This window comes from Staurois parvus, unplaced genomic scaffold (assembly GCF_062004578.1).
Source record: "Staurois parvus isolate SC_StPar_1 unplaced genomic scaffold, SC_StPar_1.0 ptg000114l, whole genome shotgun sequence".
In the NCBI taxonomy this organism is placed as follows: Eukaryota; Metazoa; Chordata; class Amphibia; order Anura; family Ranidae; genus Staurois; species Staurois parvus.
The window spans coordinates 5,149,501-5,173,041 of record NW_028317910.1 but is presented as its reverse complement, the minus strand read 5'-3'; the positions used below and the strand labels follow the sequence as shown (position 1 = coordinate 5,173,041).

The 23,541-nt window shown below is 42.1% G+C and overlaps 1 protein-coding gene across 2 annotated transcripts in view; it reads left to right on the top strand.

Annotated features, from left to right (window-relative positions):
• KDM5A (lysine demethylase 5A) overlaps window positions 1-23,541 on the top strand; it is a 96,143-nt gene that overhangs the window by 44,787 nt on the left and 27,815 nt on the right. For both annotated transcript variants that reach the window (XM_089671767.1, XM_089671766.1), the window contains exons 19-24: window positions 7,811-8,166; window positions 9,010-9,148; window positions 9,288-9,467; window positions 12,175-12,327; window positions 14,701-15,252; window positions 22,106-22,249. In XM_089671767.1, the coding sequence (XP_089527893.1) occupies window positions 7,811-8,166; window positions 9,010-9,148; window positions 9,288-9,467; window positions 12,175-12,327; window positions 14,701-15,252; window positions 22,106-22,249 (1,524 nt within the window). The remainder of the gene's footprint in view (window positions 1-7,810; window positions 8,167-9,009; window positions 9,149-9,287; window positions 9,468-12,174; window positions 12,328-14,700; window positions 15,253-22,105; window positions 22,250-23,541) is intronic.

The window sequence follows — 23,541 nt, the reverse complement described above, 5'->3', positions numbered from 1 at the left end:
GTCTGAATAGGGTGTGCCCATCAGTGTGCCCCCTTACATTAGGTGTCGCCATCAGAGTGCAGGTTTACATCATGTATTCCCATCACATCAGGTGTGCCATCAGAGTGCTCCTTTACATCAGGTATCCCCATCACATTGCCACCTTACATCAGCTTTCCCTTCAGAGTGCCCCCTTGCACTCAAAGAACCCCTTTCTATCATATTCCCTATCAGAATGCCCCTTTCCATCACATGTGCCCATCAGTGTGCCCCTTTCACAGTATGTGCCCATTTGTGCCCCCTTAACATAAAATGGGCCCGTCAGAGTGCCCCTTAACATACAATGTGCTCTTCAGCGTGCCCCTTAACATAAAATAAAGGGCATGCTAATGGGCACATTTTATGTTAAGGTATATATGAAAAAATTCTCCTGCGCTGCCAGTAACCCTACTTATGCCAGAGTTGCAGCAAGCATCTAACTGCAATCCAGACAGTGAAAATGGGGGGGTGCTTTAGGGCAGGGGGGGACTCCCGCCGTCTGTCTGCTCTGGTGGTTTGACAGTTCTTAAATATGTAAGGGGTGGGGCAACCTGCATGCTAGCTGGTGGAGGATCTGTTTGCGCATATTTATTGAGACTTTGTTGTTTTTTAACAAGTTATTTTTATCAAAATATATATTTATTTGCTCAAATATGAATATTGATCACTATTTGTAGGTCATTTCTTTCATGCTTCAGTGATTTATTATTATTGATAATATGTCATTCATTGTCACATTGGTTTACTTTCACCTTTGTTCATTACGTTTTGTGGGTTGGCACCTTTGTTATTATTGAGTAGCGCAGCATCAGTTAATAATATATATTTTATGTTGAGGGGCACGCTGATGGGCACATTTATATTAAGGGGCACTCTGCTGGATACATTTTATATTGTGCCCATCAGAGTGCCCCTTAACATTCAATGTGTCCATCAGAGTGCCCCTGTAAGACTACACCCTACCTTGAGGGCAGACAGGAGCTGTGCCGGGATTCTCGCTGGATGCTTGTGTACAGGCAGGGATCGGGAGCCGGAGAGACAGTGAGCTGAAAGGGGCAGGGCGCACACGTGATGTCATGTTGCTGTGATGACTGCTTTGCTCAGCGGTGGATCTGTCATTGTGGGATGGCGGTCCGGGCGACAGTGCTGCTCGGGCCGTTCGCAGACTATGGTCCGCCATTTAGTGACCGCTGTTTTAGAGGATTGCAATTCTCGTTCAGTTTTTATATTTTAATGGATTTTTCACCTCATCAGCAATTGAGCCTTAAAACAGACCATGCAGTAAAATGCAAGGTCTGTTTACACTGTCTGGGCCACTTTCCCTTTCACAAATCACCTACTGTTAGCAGGTGTAAAATGTATCTGTAAAGTGAGAGGGGTCCTGGACAATTTGAGTGGACCTTGCATTATTCTTCAAAACTGTCTGTCTTAACACTTAAAAACAAGCTGTCCCCAATCCATTTGCAATAGTTAGATCAGCAGTGACAAGTCTGCACATGCTCTGTTTGGTGTGTATTGCTAGAGAGGGTGCATGTGATTGGCACAAGGCCAATCAGCACTGTCCAGACAGGATCAGGGGTTATGCAACTTCATAGGCCAGTCAGAGGAAAATAAAAACTGCCTACAAGATTAACCATTGCTTGGCCAGACACTGATCGCAATCACAAGACTGCTATATACTGCTGATGAGAAAAGGTATTTAGCAGTTTATATTTACTAAAATAATTGCATTTCCATGTTCTGTGTACTTTGGGAGACCAGATATAGTGAATCCAGGGTCCTGGGTTTAGTAACACTTTCACTGTAGTGTCAGTACTTGCTGCCAAGCTCCAGCTCCACACATTCCTATTGGCCAGTCACGCAAATAGCCAGCCTCATTGATCAATAACAGGAAGGGTAGGCAGGATTTGTCAGCCCTGGAATCAACTGTAAAGGCAGATTTTTAATGTCTGCAGCCAATATGTGCGCCTTAAAATTTTAAATAAAATACTTGCAATATATTTTAAATGTAACTATCACTATAGCTCAGAGATTCAACTGTCATATTCCCTCCAGCTAAAAAAAAAGTTTCCTTTTAGTTTTATTTCCCCAAATTAAAAGAAATAGTTTCCTTTAACTCCAGGGAAAGTGACAGCTAGTTCTGTGAGCTATAGTGAAGAAAAAAAAAAGCCAGTAATTGCATTTAAAAATCAGCACCTGCATACACTTCGTACTGCGAAAAAAATTTGTAAAACATTTGTAAACCAAGGCATTATTTTCAATGGAAATTACGTTAACTGAGGCATTTGTAAACTGAGGTACACCTGTATCTGTATTTTTCTTAGTCATTTCTTAAATGAAAGCTGTTCTCAGGCTTCCTGTTTTAGAGTGGCTACATTTGTTCTCCATGCCCCTTTTGTGTATGCGAATGTAGCTACTGTTTCCTGCTCACCCCAAAGATGGACGCACATCTACGTGCATACACAATCCGTTCCATGGGAATTCTAGTACATGTGGAGTGCAGCACGTGACCAGCATGTGCTCGTTCTACACTAGTAGCAGTGAGGTGCATCAGTGGAGGACAGGGAGCTTGTATCAGACAAAAGAAGCCTGAAAAATATTTTAGACTGGTTGATGTAAAGAAAAGAATATTGCTGTCACTTTAAAGGTATCTGTAGCAGATTTTTTTAAGTACCTAATGTAAGTGTGCTAAAATGCAGATACCTTATGGTACCAGTATTAACATTAGAGATGAGCGAATTATTCAAAAATTCGATTCGGCTGATTCGCCGAATTTGCGGAATAAATTTGATTCGATGCGAATTTATTCGCTGTGAATTTAACTTATTAAAAGGGTTTCTAGGCTTCAGAGAGCCTTTATATTAGTGCAGAACACTGTACCTTTAATTTAAATGCCCTTGGAGTCTGCTGGGGAAGAGAAATAATACTGTCAGTCAGTATGACATGCAGATGAGTGCCGTCGATCTTAGAATCACCGCACACTTCACTCATTTGGGCAGTCACGGGGCCAAAACCAGAGTGTGGAGCCACAGTGTGGCGGTGGAGGCAGCAGCAATGGGAGGCCATACAGCACCCTATGACAAAATGGAACCCACCAGCAGTGTGAGGAGACCTGAAAGTGGCACATGGCAGAGTGTGGCAATGGAGACAGCAGCAATGGGAGGCCGTACAGGGACCCATGACACACTCTGGACCTGGCAGCAGCATGAGGAGGCGGTACAGGGGCCCATGGCAGAGTGGCGAAGCGTAAGCAGCTTAAATTGAAGGCCATACAGAGGCCTATGTTAAAAAGTCCCCCCAGCAGCAGTGTGGGGAGACGACTAGCAAGAGTCCAATGGCAGAGTGGCGGAGCAGAAGCAGCTTCAATTGAAGGCCATACACAGGCCTAGGTTAAAAAGTCCCCCCAGCAGCAGCGTGGGGAGACGACTATCAAGAGTCCAATGGCAGAGTGGCGGAGCGGAAGCAGCTTCAATTGAAGGCCAATAGTGGTTGTGAAGCAGAAAGTCAGTTTATGGTACACAATCGGTCAATTGCAGCTTGCCGTTGGCTGGAAACTGTACGTTTGTGTCACTGGAATGCACTAATCACCCAAAAAATATTACCGCCAGCCGGCGTGTAAATGGATTTAACTCTTTGAACGTACAATAGTGGTTGTGAAGCAGAAAGTCAGTTTATTTTGCACAATCGGCAAACTGCAGCACCAACTGTGCACGACAGCCACCAAAAAAAAAAAGGGTGTATGTCACTTTAAATTTTCGATTCTTTGATAGCTGTGGCCCTAAGTAACGATTCTGTGGCCCTGAGTAACGATTCTGTGGCCCTGAGTAACGATTCTGTGGCCCTAAAGTCTCTGTGGCCCTAATGCAGGCCATAGATGGGTCGAAAATCGGCTGATTTTTCGGCCGAAAATAAAATCGGCCGATTTTCGGATCGTTAGTGGGCTATTTGGTCGGCCGTTTTTCGGTATTTTGGCCGTTTTTTTTTTCTGTAAAGTTGGAAAAAAAATTTTGCCGATCGGCCGATTTTCGCGGCAATAGTGGGCAAATCGGACGATTTTTTGCCGATAAAAAATCTGCGCATGAGCAGTGACCTGCAAGAGGAAGACAAAAAGAAGAAAAAGAAGAAGAGGAAGAGGATGAAGAAAAAGAAGAGGAAGAAGAGGATGAAAAAGAAGAGGTTGAGGAAGAAGAAGAAGAAGAGGATGAAGAAGAAGAGGAGGAGGATGAGGATGAAGAAGAAGAGGAGGAGGATGAGGATGAAGAAGAAGAGGAGGAGGATGAGGATGAAGAAGAAGAGGAGGAGGATGAGGATGAAGAAGAAGAGGAGGAGGATGAGGATGAAGAAGAAGAAGAGGAGGAGGATGAGGATGAAGAAGAGGAGGAGGATGAGGATGAAGAAGAGGAGGAGGATGAGGATGAAGAGGAGGATGAGGATGAAGAAGAAGAAGAGGAGGATGAGGATGAAGAAGAGGATGAAGAAGAAGATGAGGATGATGAAGAAGAAGAGGATGAGGATGAAGAAGAAGAGGATGAGGATGATGAAGAAGAAGAGGATGATGAAGAAGAAGAGGATGATGAAGAAGAAGAAGATGATGAAGAAGAAGAGGATGATGAAGAAGAAGAAGAGGATGATGATGAAGAAGAAGAAGAAGAAGAGGATGATGATGAAGAAGAAGAAGAAGAAGAAGAGGATGATGAAGAAGAAGAAGATGATGAAGAAGAAGAAGAAGATGATGAAGAAGAAGAAGAAGAGGATGATGAAGAAGAAGAAGAAGAGGATGATGATGAAGAAGAAGAAGAGGATGATGATGAAGAAGAAGAAGAGGATGATGATGATGAAGAAGAAGAGGATGATGAAGAAGAAGAGGATGATGAAGAAGAAGAAGAGGTAGAGGATGATGAAGAAGAAGAAGAGGAAGAGGATGATGAAGAAGAAGAGGATGAGGATGATGGATGATGAAGAAGAAGAGGATGATGAAGAAGAAGAGGATGATGAAGAAGAAGAAGATGATGAAGAAGAAGAAGAAGAAGAAGAGGATGATGAAGAAGAAGAAGAGGATGATGAAGAAGAAGAAGAGGATGATGATGAAGAAGAAGAAGAAGAGGATGATGATGAAGAAGAAGAAGAGGATGATGATGAAGAAGAAGAAGAAGAGGTAGAGGATGATGAAGAAGAAGAAGAGGAAGAGGATGATGAAGAAGAAGAAGAGGAAGAGGATGATGAAGAAGAAGAAGAGGAAGAGGATGATGAAGAAGAGGAAGAGGATGATGAAGAAGAGGAAGAGGATGATGAAGAAGAAGAGGAAGAGGATGATGATGAAGAAGAAGAAGAGGAAGAGGATGATGAAGAAGAGGAAGAGGATGATGAAGAAGAAGAAGAGGAAGAGGATGAAGAAGAGGAAGAGGATGATGAAGAAGAAGAAGAGGATGATGAAGAAGAAGAAGAGGATGATGAAGAAGAAGAAGAGGAAGAGGATGAAGAAGAGGAAGAGGATGATGAAGAAGAAGAAGAAGAGGATGATGAAGAAGAAGAAGAGGATGATGAAGAAGAAGAAGAGGAAGAGGATGATGAAGAAGAAGAGGAAGAGGAGGAAGAAGAGGAAGAAGAAGAAGAAGATGAGGATGATGGTGAGGATGAAGAAGAGGATGATGGTGAGGAAGAAGAAGAGGATGATGGTGAGGAAGAAGAAGAAGAAGAAGAGGATGAGGATGAAGAGGAAGAGGATGATGAAGAAGAAGAAGAGGAAGAGGATGATGAAGAAGAAGAAGAAGAGGAAGAGGATGATGATGAAGAAGAAGAAGAGGAAGAGGATGATGATGAAGAGGAAGAGGATGATGAAGAAGAAGAAGAGGATGATGAAGAAGAAGAAGAGGATGATGAAGAAGAGGAAGAGGATGATGAAGAAGAGGAAGAGGATGATGAAGAAGAGGAAGAGGATGATGAAGAAGAAGAAGAGGAAGAGGATGATGAAGAAGAAGAAGAGGATGATGAAGAAGAAGAAGAGGAAGAGGATGATGAAGAAGAAGAAGAAGAGGAAGAGGATGATGAAGAAGAAGAAGAAGAGGAAGAGGATGATGAAGAAGAAGAAGAGGAAGAGGATGATGAAGAAGAAGAAGAGGAAGAGGATGATGATGAAGAAGAGGAAGAGGATGATGATGAAGAAGAAGAAGAGGAAGAGGATGATGATGAAGAGGAAGAGGATGATGAAGAAGAAGAAGAGGATGATGAAGAAGAGGAAGAGGATGATGAAGAAGAGGAGGAAGAGGATGATGAAGAAGAAGAAGAGGAAGAGGATGATGAAGAAGAAGAGGAAGAGGAGGAAGAAGAGGAAGAAGAAGAAGAAGATGAGGATGATGGTGAGGATGAAGAAGAGGATGATGGTGAGGAAGAAGAAGAGGATGATGGTGAGGAAGAAGAAGAAGAAGAGGAGGATGAGGATGAAGAAGAAGAAGAAGAGGATGAGGATGAAGAAGAAGAAGAGGATGAGGATGAAGAAGAAGAAGTAGTAGGATGAAAATAAGAAGAATTCCAGTCCAGCAAAAAGTGTCCCTGCAGAGAGCTCCGCTATTTCTGACAGTTCTCTGACAGTTCCTTCACATTTACAGCGGTTGAAACATTGTATCTATTTGTTTCCGAATAAAAACATCTGTATCCTAAATGGAAACAAATAGATACAATGTTTCAACCGCTGTAAATGTGAAGGAACTGTCAGAGAACTGTCAGAAATAGCGGAGCTCTCTGCAGGGACACTTTTTGCCGGCTGTAGAAGGGATGAAAATCGGCCGATCGGGGAAAATTCGATTTGTGCATCCGAAGTTTGCTAATTTTCGGATTCGGCGCAAATCGAATTTTTCCTAATATTCGAAACGAATTCCACTTCGTCATGTTCGATTCGCTCATCTCTAATTAACATTTATAATAGGTTATATTTAGAGGTCAATATAAAGATCACTTGATGTGAAAATTATGTTGTGGAAAATTGTTCCTTATGCATTAAAAGTTTCTGAACAAGCTAGGGTGTTGTAGTCATGCAAGTTTATACTTCCTATTAGTATATAGGAAAACCTGAAAAATACTGGGGGTACAGGCCTCCATCATGGTGAACCAACACACTAAGACAGAAAATCTTAATTGCTTTTTTTTTTTTCTCCAGCTTTTCTGTTGCTTTAACTGTGGATTGGAACAGAATCCTTTTGTACATTGTATGACCAAAGTTTGTTTTCAGCTGAATGTATCATACCTATATGAGCTTTTTGCACATCCCATCCTGAAACCATAGCCAATAATATGGAGTGGCCCTCCACCCCCCGTATGTACGGCTATAACAGCCTTCTATCTTCTGGAAAAGATGTAGGTGTTTTGTCTGTGGAGATTTGTGCCCATTCAACCAAAAGAACATTTGTGAGGTCAGGTTCTGATTTTGGATGAGAGGACCTGGCTCGCAATCCATGTTTTAATCCACACCAAAGGTGTTAGAGAGTTGAGGTTTTGGGGTTCTGTGTAGACTGCTTGAGTTCCTTCACACCAAACAGGTCAAACCATATCTTTATGGATGTGGCATTTTGCACAAGGGGCTCAGTCATGCTGGAACAGAAAAGAGCATTCCCCAAAGTGTTACCACAAGGTTTAAAGTGCACAATTGTGTAAAATATCTTTTGTATGCTTTAGTAAGGCCATTAGCCCTTAGTTCATTGTATGAAAAGTGCAGGAAAAAATAGATTGGTATATGTGACAAGCACTTGTCTAATTCTGGCGATGGTTTTTAACAAACTCCTTGTTCTCTGTTGTGCAGAATCTGTTGGATGATGTGGAGGAGTTTCATGAGCGCGCACAGGAAGCCATGTTAGATGAAGTTCCAGATTCCAGCAAGCTGCAGGCTCTTATTGATTTGGGCTCCAACCTATATGTAGAACTCCCAGAGCTGCCTCGCTTGAAGCAGGAACTGTTGCAGGCACGCTGGTTGGATGAAGTCCGTCAGACTCTGTCTGACCCGCACAAAGTCACTTTGGATGTGATGAAGAAGCTAATTGATTCCGGTGTCGGTTTGGCTCCTCATCACGCTGTAGAGAAAGCAATGGGCGAACTTCAAGAACTGCTGACAGTGTCCGAGAGATGGGAGGAGAAGGCCAAAGCTTGTCTGCAGGCCAGGTGAACACAGATCTTTTACTCTTGCTGTTCATTAGGGGAAACTAAACTGCAATGTTTGTTTGCCTTTTAAGGAGAACTAATACTGACAATGTTACGTTCTACCTTCTGGACTAGTAAGAGGCTTTGACTGAACTGTTTTGTTGTAGGGGTTCATCTATAATAAAGAACAGTTGTCAGTATTTACTCTCTGTTATGCATAGCTGTGCTACCTCTGCTTTTTATTGAATCCTAGTTTTCATTGGTGGAAGGCACGGTACTATTTTTCATATTTACTGTATTTTTTAAAGGGCTAGTTCACCTTTTGCAGAAAAGCTGCATATGCAGGTAAGGAGTGTTTGTAGATAAAAATGAACCGTGCAGCTCTGATTAAAGATGAATAATGCCCTTGGCTCTTGATGTAGACCATTTACACACCTTCCAAAGCCTGACTGGAACACTCCCAGGACATTGCTAAGTGAGGACTAGTCATTACTGCTCACCTCCACCGTTACAGGAGTTAGCTTCTTCACTGATTCAAAACCCCTCACATACTCTGTTCCTCCCCGATGCAGTAGCTCTGAGCTCAGCGTTTGAGATCTCACTGCTATGATGAAGGAGGTGAACAGTAACAACTAGGCCTTACTTAGCAATGTACCTAGCAACATCCTGGGAGTATTCCATTCAGGAGATACATAAATTGCCTACACCTATAGCAAAAGCATTATTCAACTTTAGTCAAAGCTGCAGTTTGTTTTTATCTACAAATGTCCTTTATCTGCGTAGTCAGTTTTTTGGTAACGTGAGCTAACCATTTTAACTCTGGCAATCCTCTGTATAACTCTGTGACTGTTTTTACCTCCCCAGGCCACACCACACTGTTTCCAGTCTGGAGAGCATTATCGTTGAGGCCAAGAGCATCCAGGCATATCTACCGAACGTGCTGGCATTGAAGGATGCTCTACAGAGAGCTAAAGACTGGACTGCCAAAGTAGAGGCCATACAGGTAGGGACATCGTCTGAGTCTCCGTTTTGTAGCACTGTCATTCTCCATTCTCTTGCACAGTTTACAATGCCTATAGTGCACTGTCCTCTCTCTGCAAGATGTACATAATGTGCAAATGTTGGTTATTATGTCTTTGTAGAATGGTAGTCATTATGCCTACCTGGAGCAGCTGGAGAGCTTGCTCAGCAAAGCTCGCCCCATCCCAGTGCGTCTCGAAGCCCTCCCACAGTTAGAGTCCCAGGTATCGGCCGCACGAGCCTGGCGGGAACGCACAGGAAGGACTTTCCTGAAGAAGAATTCAAGCTACACGTTGCTGCAGGTAAGATTCATTATCTGTGTTGTGTGGCATATTTAATCTAGTATATTCTTTCCCTTGATGCCACTCTCTTTATGTCTGCATCAGTTTCTGCTGTCTTTATTGCTGAAAAGCTATCCCATGACATTGGGCTGCAGAGAAATCTGTTGCTCCCCATAGGGGTACGCCGAAGCTTCTCTGCAGCAGTATGACACACCACTTACCTACTGAGTTTGAACTTCAGCTTTCCAGTCGGCATGGAGTGTGAGCTACACATGTTCCATCAATGTCACTGAGCTGGGGGGAGGGGGGGCTGCAACTTACCCATTGAGAACAGGTGTACACTTTGTAGGGAACAGGTTTTATCTCATCCTACAGCAGCTCCAGTGCAGCAAAAACAAAAATAATAGCTTAACCAATCACATATGGCTGCCCCCTCATTTGTTTTATTGACTTTGAGAGGTTCCAATTGGGCTTTAAGGGCAGCAAAGGATACTGAAAAATACAAAACCCTAACCAGAAAAACTACTGGGACTTTTGAGGTATGATACCAACAGCCACTCATACAAGTATTATAAAAAATAGCTTTATTATACAATATTAAACATGATTGTAGTACCAAAAACTGAGCATAAACATGCTTTCTAAAAACATATACCATTACATATTGTAACCATAAGAAAATTGGGCTTGATGTAAGTAGTGCCAATGTTGCATGAATGGCTTCGTATGATCACTATCCTTAAAAGATCGTTTTTTTGGCATGATCAGTAATATTTTCAATATCCATGCCAAAATTTCACGATTTCTGCACGGGTATGCAAACTTTAGAGCACAATTCTATCTCTAGAATCGTAAGCAGAGCCATAATGAACAGACAGAAAAAAACAACAAAACAAAGATACATTCTATAGTGATACATCTACTATATATCTCAGGGGACCTGTTTATTCAAATTTCACAATGCAGTAAAGGTTGCAGTGATTTAAAACCAGTCACCAATTTGGAAGCGGGACAAATTCAATAAATTTAAAAATACGCTCATCAGCCACCTGTTCAATCGCTGGTAATGCAAATTGCTAATCAGCCAATCACATAACAACAACTCAATGCATTTAGGCATGTGGACGAGGTGAAGTTCAAACCGAGCATCGGAATGGGGAAGAAAGGGGATTTAAGTGATTTTTAACGTGGCATGGTTGTTGGTGCCAGATTTTCACATACAACCATCCCTAGGGTTTAAAGTGAATGCTCTGAAAAAGAGAAAATATCCAGTGAGTGGCAGTTATGTGGATGAAAATGCCTTGTTGAGATCAGAGGAAAATGGGCAGACTGGTTGCTGTGACATTCAGATGGAAGGGTCAGAATTTGGCGTAAACAACACGAAAGCATGGATCCATCCTGCCTTGTATCTGCGATTCAGGCTGGTGGCGGTGTAATGGTGTTGGGGACATTTTCTTGGCACTTGCAAGGTGTACCTAATAAAGTGGCCAGTGAGTATGTATAGCGTATAGATAAAAAGAATATAAGCCCTATAAAAAAAAATAAATAAAAGAAAAATAAGAGAAGAAAAAGAGGAAAAAGAAATGAAGTAGAAACAATAAGCTTAAAGGTCCAATATTGTATAGATATTTGTGCTTGAGATATAGGGAGGGATGAAAAGGTCACGTTCTAAACTGAGCTACGTGGATAGATAAAATAATCACTCCATCAATAATATCTTAAAGGACCAAATAACTCCAAGCTACACCCCTACTCCCCACACTGGTCTGAAACAGTTCATATAAGGGCCCCTAAGTTATCTGTATATAATCAAAAGCCTGTAATAATCTCAGTATCTTGAGCATGTAGAATGATCCCACAAGAAACTTATCCAGGGGTCCAACATTATAAAATACATATATCTAAAGCAGCTAGAGCCATATAAACAAATTGATATTTAGCTCAAAGAGAATGAAACCTTTAAAATAAATTCATATAATTACCATCATAAATAATCCTCACGCACCTAAACCCAAATCTTCTGTGTTTTGTATATATATTGGCAGCAAAGGATAATGTGCTTTATCGGTAAAGTTGCACTTTCATACCCATTCAACCCTTATAGGAGGATGAACACTAGGTCCCTGTACAGTATCCCCTGCATGAGGAAGTAAGAATTAGGAATTGCTCACAATCTATATTGTGAAGGTTATTAGAAACATCTATGCCATTGCTATGGTTTGAAAAATCTACTGCAACAGCTTTGGTATGTACACAAGAAAAAAATTTTAATTTTTTTGGAGGCTCTTTTTAAATGCTCTCTTTAAATAATGAGACTAGGTTTCACCATTCCACATCATATGGGGTATTGCAGCTCAGATGGGTCCAAATAAATTGTGACATACAGAATGAAGCTGCAATCCCATGTATACTGCTTCTGGGAGGAGCCCAGTGGTGGAAAAGTGGCATTTTAATACTCATGGTTTTTTAGAGCCACCTGACGGCAGGAAACACCTTAACTGGTTTTAGGTCACTTTCCTATTCATGTTGTTTTGTGTTATCTCCATGATTGTCCTCCAGCCTCCATTGTTCATCATTGCAATGGCAGAACTTTGGTGACCTTAACTGGTTTTAGGTCACTTTCCTATTCATGTTGTTTTGTGTTATCTCCATGATTGTCCTCCAGCCTCCATTGTTCATCATTGCAATGGCAGAACTTTGGTGACCTCTCTGTTTCTTATACATGCAGGTGTTGAGCCCTCGTAGTGATATTGGAGTTTACGGAAGCGGCCGGGGTAAACGGAGGAGAGTAAAAGAACTCTTGGAGGAGAAGGAATTGGATTTAGACTCAATGAGTGAACTTGAGGAGCCTCTGGATGAGCACCGGGACACAGCCTCCGTAGTAAGGAAATATCAAAGTCAAACTTCCAGTTCTATATGTTTTATAGAGTTCTTTAAGGCTTATATATAAGATGTGGTATTGTGTAATAACCACAGTACGTCCAGGAATGGGGTATGTTTGTGGGTTCAAATAATAAGAGTACATTAACCACTTCTGTACCGGGCACCTTTAACCCTTCCTGCCCAGGTCAATTCTCAGCTTTCAGTGCTCAGATTTGAATGACAACTGCGGCAGTCACGCAACACTATACCCATACTAAATTTTTATCAAATTTTTGTTCACACAGCTAGAGCTTTCTTTTGGTGGTATTTAAATCACCACTGGGTTTTTTATTTCTTGTTAAATAAAGGAAAAAACAAGTTTTTCTTCGTTGCTGTTATAAAATTTTGCAAATAATTTTTTTTTTCCCCCTTTTACATACTGTCACCAGTGCAGTGCAGCATCATATTGTAACTGGTGTGGTGGTGATCAGGAACACCTGCAAAATTAAAAAAAAAAAAAAAAAGGAATGCTTTTCTGTGTTAGTTAATACTTACATTATTAGAGTGGTTTTAAAGCTCAAATGTTTCTTGCCTTAACCTGTTCCCTCCCAGCCAATAGGAAAATGACAGCCGAGCGTAACGCTAGTCAATCAAGGCAAGCGTCATATGACAAGCTTCCTGGATCGCGCCTTGCACGTGCCCACAGTGCCGCACAGTGGTGAGATCTGTCACTGGCTGTGTACCTCGGACAGATCTGTATACTGGCCCTTTGCCAGTACCATGTGACCTGCTGTGACCAATCACAGCAGGTCACATGACTATTGTAAACAATGGATGGCTTCCTTTCATGCCATCCATTGTATACAATTGTGTTATTAGCTGTGATTGGTCACAGTGATCACATGCACAGACTGGGCCAATCATAGCCCATCTGTGTCCTGTGATTAGCTGTGGCCAATCACAGCTAATCAAATAATCCTGAATGAATCAATTTCATTCAGTTGAATGCTTGCTTATAGCAAATAAATTCTTTGCTATAAGCAATAATATTGGGTAAACAAAAAATAATGATCACTTCCCCAAAGTAGTACAATGTTACTATGGTAACATTAGACTGCTTTGGTCATAGTGTAATATGAAAAGAAAATCGTAAAAAAAGGTAATAAAATTCCTGTACTGTCACCAGTCAGAGATCCTGATCACGGCCACACCAGTTATATGATGATGCTGTACTACACTGGTGACTGTATGTAGAAAAAAAAAATTAAAAAATTGTGAATTTGTTTTTTAATTTCTTCATTTTCCAAAAAATTATGACAATCAAAATTACAGCTTTAGAAAACTCGCCATGCCCCTTTATTAAATACCTCAGACTGTTTACTTTGCAAAAAAGTGTCATTTGGGGAATATCTGTACTGTTCTGACATTTCTGGGCCTCAAGAAATTTAGATTGGCCGTCAGTACTTCAGGATTGATCAATTTTCATATATATGCCATAGTTTGTGAACTCTATAACTTTCCTGCAGACTAAAAAATACTAATTTGGTTTATTTTCACCAAAGAAAAGTAGCAGAATATACCTTGGCCTAAATTTATGAAGAACAAATATTTATTTGCAAACTTTTATAACACAAACCATGAAAAACGTGTTTTGTTTTTTCAAACTTTGGTCTTTTTTTTTTTTTTTTTTTTGTTAATTTAGCAAAAAATAAAACCCCCAAAGAAACCAAAAGATTAGCTCTAGTTGTGTGAACAAAATGATAAAAATGTAGTTTGGGCACAGCGTTGCATGACCGTGCAATTGTCATTCAAAGTGTGAGAGAGCTGAAAATTGGCCAGGGCAGGAAGAGGGTAAAAGTGCCCGGTATTGAAGTGGTTAATGCATTCCCTGCATTAAGGTAAAAAAACATTTTAGGACTTGCTGTGGTCCCTCCCCCTCTAAACACTTACCTGAGCCCTGTATCGGCCCAGCACTGTGCCTAGCTGCAGTCTTCTCTCTCCCTCTTCACACGGACTGATAGGCAGCAGTGGGAGCTAAAGCATGCTAATAAGAGGATAGAGTCAAATGGCAGAGAGATGAGCTTATCATTCTGCTGCTTCTTATTTCACTGTCCAGTAACAGGCAAGGGGGACAAGATCTGAAAATGTTAATAAATTGCATTAGAGAAAAATATGGTCTCCAGCCACGCCAGACAGGACTGTGCTGTGTGGCAGAGCTGTGTAAATCTCAGGACTGTATGGACAGAAATAAAATTATTTTGGAAGATTAAACCGCTTTTATTTATGTATTCCATCTGTGTATTTAGCTGTTTTGCCTGGAAGTCAGCTTGAACAGTGTTTGTGGGTTGATGAACCAGGTAAATTGAAGATAATTTTCTTCTGTTGTGTGCAGGTTGCTGTATTTAAAGAAATGGAGCGCAAAGAGGTGGACTCCATGCGTTCTATACGGGCAGCCAACCTGGCGAAGATGACCATGGTGGATCGCATTGAAGAGGTGCGGTTTTGTGTTTGCCGCAAAGCTGCCAGTGGCTTCATGCTACAATGTGAACTGTGCAAGGACTGGTTTCACGGCACATGTGTTCCTCTGCCCAAGACCAGCTCCCAAAAAAAGGGCACCAACTGGCAATCGAAAGACGTTAAGTTTCTCTGTACACAGTGTATGAGGTCCCGGCGGCCACGATTGGAGACCATTCTCTCGCTGCTGGTATCATTGCAGAAGCTTCCAGTACGGCTGCCAGAGGGGGAGGCATTGCAGTGCCTGACAGAGCGAGCAATGAGCTGGCAGGACCGAGCACGGCAAGCGCTGGCTACTGAGGAACTGTCATGTGCACTGGCCAAGCTGTCTGTGCTGAGCCAGCGCATGGTAGAACAGGCAGCAAGGGAAAAGACAGAGAAAATTATCAGCGCAGAGCTCCAGAAAGCTGCAGCAAACCCTGACCTACAGGTGAGTGCCTGAGGACATGATAGCACTGATATTGCTATTCACAACAGCTAGTATCCTTTAACAGAGGTTATATTCATTGATCTTATTGTTTCTTCCCTCCCCCCCCCCCCACTTGCATAGTTCAACCATTATGTATCACTGGTGATTTGTATTTAAGGTACAGTCATATCTTGATCCCAGGCTTGTGGCCTCCACATGCAACCTAACAAGTCTCCTTGGAGGAGATTTACTAAAGCTGGTTCACTCAGAATCCTGTTCACCTATGCTTGTTAGTCGATCAGCCTGTAACCTCAGCTTGTTCTATTAAGTTTTAGCAATAAAACCTGGAATCTGATTGGCTTCTATGCAGAAGTGAAGCTGATTTTGCACTCTCCAGCTTTAGCTCATAAACCACACTGTCTCAGCCATGCCTATGCATTATGACCCCATAGGCTCCCATGGCCAGAGATGAAAGGTGCCTGTCCCATAGAAGTCAGTGCGGCTGTACTGGACAGGTTGTCCTGAGCAGTGAGTGCATATGTATCTGTGGAGAGGAAAGGCATTAAAAGGATATGTGCCCCTATTTCTTAGAGCATATGCCAAAAAAAAAAGAAACATGTTTAGTACATCTCTGGAATACATGCACATTTCCCTATGTTATACCCCTTTAAACATGCTGCAGGTACAGAAAATGTATTGTTGAAGTGCCAGAAGTATGCTCTGCTCCTACCTTTTTTGACACGACAGCACAGCTCTAAATTCTTAAGCATATGTTTTCAGCACTGCCTACTTCATTTCTCTTTGTTCAGTCAGAGAGCACAGGAAGATATAGAAAGTTCGACACTCTGACCCCACATCCAGCTCACACTCCATTCCATCAGTACTCTGCAACAGTCCTTTCTGCAAACTGAATCCATACCAAGAGTGTAAACAATCCAGCACACAAGATAACCCCGACATAAACTTTATTGAAGTTTAAAGTTACGCATTAAACGGATTTAGCTTGCGTATTTCAGCCCAAATGGGTCTTTCTTACAAGTCATTATTAAGGATATGACTAAGGCGTTTTCTGTCTGAAACACAAAAACCATATCTGTTGTATGTGTAACTTGACCCTTCAGAAAAGGTATATCTCAGAAGATTAAGCTAGATATACACTAGTAAACTGTCATTCTCAAATTATCAGATCTGAATCATACAGTACAGGGCCCAGGCTTGATATTCATAGACCCTAGATTATAGGCTGGTACTTTCCCAGTCGGATGGCGAGGTGTTACATCATGCTAAGTGTTAAATCACGCTGCAGATTTCACAGTTTACCGCCATTTTCACCTGAGCTTTTTGTAAGGCGCCTCCTCCTGCCCTTTCACCTCAAGGACTTTGCTGCAGGACAGTTGACACCGGAGTTGCTGCATACTCTTATACGGACATGATTATCCAATTTCTGTAGATTACTCCATGAATACTTCACAGGGGAATACCTAATGACAGCAATAGCATAAGCAAGGTGCAAGGGAACCACAGCAAAAGCTCAGGTAAACATTTTCGCTCTGCCAAAGTTCTGCCAAACACTCAAAACATTCATAGTGGCTATGCTTCCCTTTCACCAAAGCAGGGCCCTAGTTCAACACCAGTTTCTGCATCAGTTCTAGCTGTATTTCAGGCTTGCAACAAGTGGCCTACCTGACTAAGGCAGACCTTTCTGCAACTACAGTGGCAAGAAAAAGTATGTTAACCCCTTGAAATTAACTGATTTTCTGTAGTAATTTGCCATAAAATGTGATCTGATCCTCATTGAAGTTACAACAGTAGACAAACACAATATACTTAAGCTGTTAACACACAAGCAATTCTAATTTTTCGTGTCTTTATTTAAACATACATTAAACATTCATAGTGCTGAAGGAAAAAGTAGGTGAACCCATAGACTAATTCAACAAAAGCTATTTGGAGTCAGTAGTTTGCACACCTGGAGTCCAATTAATATAATGAGTTTGGAGGTGTGGTTTAGAGCTACTTTGATTGAAAAAAGAACCTCAAACAATTTAAGGTTGATGTTCATAACCGCTGATGTGAGCCACGCCTCGCAAAAAGGAGCACTCTGAAGACCTACGATCAAAATAGATGATCTGCATAAGGCTGGAAAAGGATACAAAATCTCAAAATGTTTAGGCATTCCTCAGTCGACAGACAAATTGTCTATCAATGGAGACAGTTTAGCACTGTGGCTACTCATGGGCACCCAGCCAAGCCAAGACTCCCAAGGCACAACGAAGAATCCTCAATGAGGTAAAGAAGAGCCCACGAGTAACAGCTAAACTGACAAACAACCCTGTTCATAAGCCAACCATACATATGTCTTTGAACAGACAAGGGTGTCCATGTCAGAACACCACAGAGGAAGCCTCTGCTCTCCAAATAAAAACATTTCTGAGCACCTGAAGTTTGCCAAAGAGCACCTTGGCAAACCTCCGCGATACTGGGAAAATGTTTTGTGGACTGATGAAACAAAAGTTGAATTGTTCAAGAATACTCAGCACTATGTATGGTACAAAAAGGGCACAGCTTACCAACATCATCCCAATGCTGAAACATGGTGTAGGGAACATCATGATTTTGCTTTGCTTTGCTGCCTCATGGCCTGGACCACTTGCCATCATCGAGGGAAAAATGAATTCCCAAGCTTACCAACATATCCTACAGGATAATGTCAAGGTTGCTGGCCACCAACTGAAGCTTAATAGAAGTTGGGTGATGCAGTAGGACAATGTCCCTAAGCATAAAGTAAATCCACCACAGACTGGCTTTCAGTAAAAAAAAATGCACCTTTTGGAGTGGTCCAGTCAGAGCCCAGACCTTAACCCCATTAAGATGTTGTGGAATGACCTCGAGAGCTGCTGCCGAAAGCATTTGAAGACATTGCTGCCAAAGGAGGATCGACCAGATATTAACGTCAAGGGTTCACTTACTTACTTTACTTTAAATTAGAATTGTTTGTTATCAGCTTAAAGTGGAACTTCACTCTGCCAATCAACATTGGCTTTTTTTTTTTTTTACATTTCTTCAGTTACTTCCTGGTTTCCATGCTTAGGCAACTAATGTCATACATTCCAGGAGTCTTCAGGAAGGGAGGAGGGGAATTCTCAAGCACACCCTCTTGTCTGCATGCCTAAACTAAGGGCAAATGGATTCCAGGAAGTAAATACTTCATGAATCATCTGCCCTTACTCAAGAAGGCCACATCCAGAAATGCCAGGGTGGAGTTTTTCAAAGTTATTTACCACCTGAATAAAGCATGGAGATATGGATGGGGGAGTTTTCTTTAAATATTACAAATTAATTAAATAGGGTTTTTGATTTGTAGAGCTCAGATGCAGTGTAGTTCTGCTTTAAGCACACTGACTTAGATGAGTATCAGATTACATTTTATGGCAAATTACTGCAGAAAACTTGTTTCTTTGACAACTAACAACTTTAATAGAGCCATCACTGTCCAGGGCTCAAAAGCACCAGGCTCCTTTAAGGGATGCAGGCATTGAGGAAAATGAAGAGTACCTGGAGGCAGTGATAGAGGAGATCAGGAAATATTTCTCACCCCCACATTCTTATATGCCAGATGTTACAGCTTCATGCAATTTGCTTGCCAGTGTTATGCTCATTTTCTACTGTGCACAAAAGTCTCTGCATTGTCACACTTGACACCTTCTCTCCATGCCTCTCTGGGTCTTAAGAGACCTACTAAAACACATTCTCCATTCACAAACAAAAAGAATAGGCACTATAAGGATTGAGTCAGTTCAAAAAAAGATTTTCACCTCTCCGAGAATCATTCCTGAGCTCTATCCAGTGGAAAAAGCATTCACAAAAATAGTGGATTTTTTTAGTAGACTCTGTTATCTCAGTCTTAACTTTACTGTACCCATTGAAGATGTTCCTTCATTCACAGATTCTTCTGAAAGAAAGTTTGAGATACTCTTAAAGGTTTTCTTTACTCTTGCAGAACAAGCTCTGGAGCCAGCTATTGCTGCAATTTCTGTTTGTCAGACTGCAGCTAGCTGGCTTGAATGGCTCCTATTTCTGTCTATGCGTAGAATCTTATGTCTAAAATCCTGGACAGTCGAAGCTGGCTGTAGAGGACACCTCACATGTATGCCCTTCAAAGGAGGACATTTCTTTGGTGAGGCACTAGATATATTCACCAAAGGTGTCACAGGAGGAGAGCTCCTTCCACAGAGGAAGGTTCCAAAAGCCCTCACTTCGGCTGCTTTTATCTCCTCAAAACAAAGAGCACCTCAAAACTCTACACATACTCCAAACTCTAAGCCAAAATTCAGCCCTTCCTTATGGTGCAAGACTTGGAACACAATATTCACCAAGACTACCGCAAAGCCCTCTTCCCAGTGAAGAGGAGCTTTCACTCCTAAGAGTGGGAGACATCTGTTACACTTTGCTTGTCTCTGGTCACAGACGTCGTACACACTTATATCTCACGAACCAACCAAAATTTTCTCAGATTTGCAGAATGCCCTGAACTATCTCTAGTTGTAGAGAGTGTTTACTCCACTACTTTTGGAGGATGGGTTACAAGGATTCAATTCAAATCTGTTCAAGGTACCAGAACCCAACTGGCGTATCCGTCCTATCCTAGATGTAAAATCCCTAAATGTATATCTTCAAGTTCCAAAATTTTGTATGGAATCTGTATGGTCAGTTATCACCTTTCTAAAACCAGGGGAATACCTAGCATCTGTAGCCATCCAAGGTGTCTGTCTGCATATTCTCATTTATTCACTCCATTAGCTCTTCCTACACTTTTCAGTAGAGGACAATCACTTTGTTTATCTCAATGCCGTTTGGACTATCCTTTGCTCCCACAGTATTTACAAGGGTATTTGCAGCTCTTTTTTGCCCTTTTTAAGAACTCGGAGCGTTCAAGTGACAGGTTGTCTAGACAACCACCTCTGGAAGAACTCCTTTCCCTTCCAGCTATCTGCAAATGCCCACAGGACCATTTATACACTTCAGGTTCTCAGCTAAGAGTAATCGATTTAAAAAAAAAAAAAATCCTTTCCAACCCTCTCGTCACCTGGAATACTTCGGCCTAATTCTAGACACAGCCCAAGCATAAGTCTTCCTTCCAGAAAACAAATGGTACAGTCCCAGAACTCGTGCTTAGGTCTTGAGATCAAAAAGACACCCCCTTTTTGAGATTCTCCACAAACGTTTTGGGCCTCATGGTAGCCTCCTTCTGGGCTGTTCCATTTTCTTAATTTCATTTGAGACCTCTCCAACACAACATCTTGTTGGCATGGAACAAGCATACTCCTTCTTTCAATCTGCTTATGCTTCTGTTCAGCTTGGTGGATTTCCAACCCAACCTTTACACTGGGGAAGTTGTTTGTGCCATATCATTTAAAGGTGATAACAACAGCTGCTAGTCTTTGGTTGGAGAGCAGTGTTCCAATCCCTCACAGTTCAGTCAACGTAGTCACCAGTTGAAGCCAAGTTCCCCATCAACATCTTGGAGCTCAAAGTGAGCAAAATGGCTCTACACCACTTAACCCCTCCTGCTTCTCAGTCACTGACTTTAACGGCATAGCTGTTGAAGCCCATGTCTTGAGTAACAGAGGGCTTTCTGAGTCTCATTCCTACTTTGCTAAATACAAATGCTGCTTCCAGGAAGATCTGTTATCATACCTGGAGGTCCTTCTTTGCCCGGTGTAAACACAGGCATTTCAAGTCCCCGAGATTACTCTGTGCCTTGTACTCTGGTCTTCCTACAATCAGGACTTGACCACAACATGGCCTTCAGTGCTCTAACAGGACAGCTATCGGCTTACAGCTCCCTGTGATTTCTTGTGACCCTATTCTGGTTCCATCTGCCCCCCCCCCCCCCCCCCTTTGAACCCTTCAGAGAAATCCACGTAGATTACCTCTCCTGCAAAACCAGCCTTTTTGGTGGCTATCACGTCTGGCAGACATGCCCCTGAGCTGGCAGCTTTTTCTTGTAAAGATCTATTCCTCATTCTTCACAAGGACAAAGTTGTCTTGCGCCCAAGACCCTCTTTCTTCGTAAGGGGGTATCAGTCTTCCACCTCAGTAAAGATATAATCCTTCCCTCTTTTTGCCCTTTTCCAAAGCATCCAAGGGAAATTGATGTTTTTGACCATGTCCAATCAGTGAAGAGCAGAATCTTCCTCAAAGCTACAGCTTCTATTAGGAAGACTCCCTATTCATCCTACCCACAGAAAACTTTGTGCTTCAAAATCCACCATTGCTAGGCAAATCGTCTCAAGAGCTTGCACACCAAGAAATTTTGACTTCCCTGTAAATAGCATATATAGCCGTACAGCACAAGATACAGGCCACTCTCCCTTCTAATCCTGTGGTACTCTGCTTTGCTTGCTACAAAACTGTGGACTTGTAGAATAAAGTCGAGTTACAGGGGAATATCAAGGGGACATTTCCTTCAAATATTTGCCAGTGTTCAATCACCTGAAAGTACCAGCCTGTAACCCAGAGTCTATGAATATGAAGCCCGTCTCCTGTATTGTACTCCAAAATACAGAATTTACAAGCAAGTCAAAACTCTTTAAAGTGGACTTTCCATCTCAGCTGCAGGGTTTGTTTATTAAAGTCCAAACTTTCTGCTTTTGTGCTTTACTTGACAATAGAAGATGGCTACTAGTGTTTTTGGTAAAATCAGAAGTCTTATTTGACGACTTATTCTATATTTTGGTTTATTAAATGCCAGCCAAGAGCATTGTTTAAAATGGAGACCTTTTTATTATTACTATTATTATTTACTATTTTCCTTGAGAACGTCTTTATTAACTAAAATGCTACTCAGTAATTTCTTGCATTGTCACTCCAGGGTCATCTGCCCATTTTCCAGCAGGGCTCTTTTAGCCGAGGAATGTCTAGTTTGACTTCATCACCACAGCTCCCCCTGGAGTATGACGACGAAGAGACCGATTCAGACGAAGGTATCCGGGAGACCTATGGCTATGATGTTAAGGTAAAACAGCAGTCTGCATAAACTTTAAGGGCTTGCCTTGCTCATGTCGCTTCCAGGTAAGCAACAAGAAGAGAGCGGATGTGTGTCCACTCTGCTCCCTCTCCCCTACCCAGTGGCACCCGCTATGCCAGTCCCAGGCTGGCAGATGGGAAAGCGGAGCCCACGATTCATGGGGGGAGCGCATGTTGCTAGGGGTGTCTGGATGCGATCGGGTGGCAGCATAGCTACCAGAATGTTTTCATCTGACAGGTAGGAGTCGGCTTTTCAGATGTACACACAATCCCAGTGGCTGCAGTCAGCATGTTCTGGCCAATGATTTATGGTTGGGACCTGCTGATCGGCTGTGTCCAATCACATCCCAGAGCCCTGTGTTGAAGACTGAGATTGAACTCAAACAGTTGTCAAACAAATCTGATTTCTTTTTATGAGGAGATGAGCAAAACCTTGGAGAGAGGGGTGGCGGTGGACGTTGTATGCTTGGATTCTGCAAAAGCTTTTGACTTCGTTCCCCACATGCTGCTAATGTGTAAAGTAGTCTACAGGCTTGGAAAAATTATTTAAATGGTTGGAAAACTGGCTAAAAGATCCTATTCAGAGAGTAGTGGTTAATGATTCATACTCTGAATGATCTAGGGTTGTTAGTGGTGTACCCCAAGGTTCATTGCTGGGACATTGTTGTACTGCATAGCTTGGTGTCATCTGCAAAGACTGAAATGTTACTTTTAATCCTAGACCCTATATCATTTGTGAATATACACTGCTCAAAAAAAATTAAAGTAACACTTTGAAAACACATCAGATCTCAGTGGGGGAAAATAACATGCTAGATATCTGTACTGATACGGACTCGGTAATATGTTAGGAACGTAAGGATGCCCCATCGTTTGGCCCCCAATTCAAAATGGTACTCAATAGTTTGTGTGGCCCTCGTCTGCTTGTATGCATGCCCGAAGACGTCAGGCATGCTCCTAATGAGATGACAGATGATGTTCTGGAGTATTTCCTCCCAGATCTGGACTAGGGCGTCACTGAGCTCATGGACAGTCTGAGGTGCAACCTGGCGGCGTCAGATGGACCGAAATATAAAATCCCAGAGGTGTTCAATTGGATTTAGGTCAGGTGAGCGTGGGGGCCAATTTCTTCATCCTCCAGGAACTGCCTGCGGTATGCTTGAGGCCAGGCATTGTCGTGCACTAGGAGGAACCAAGGACCCACTGCACCAGCGTAGGGTCTGACAATGTGTCCAAGGATTTCATCCCGATACCTAATGGTGGGCAGGGTGCCATTGTCTA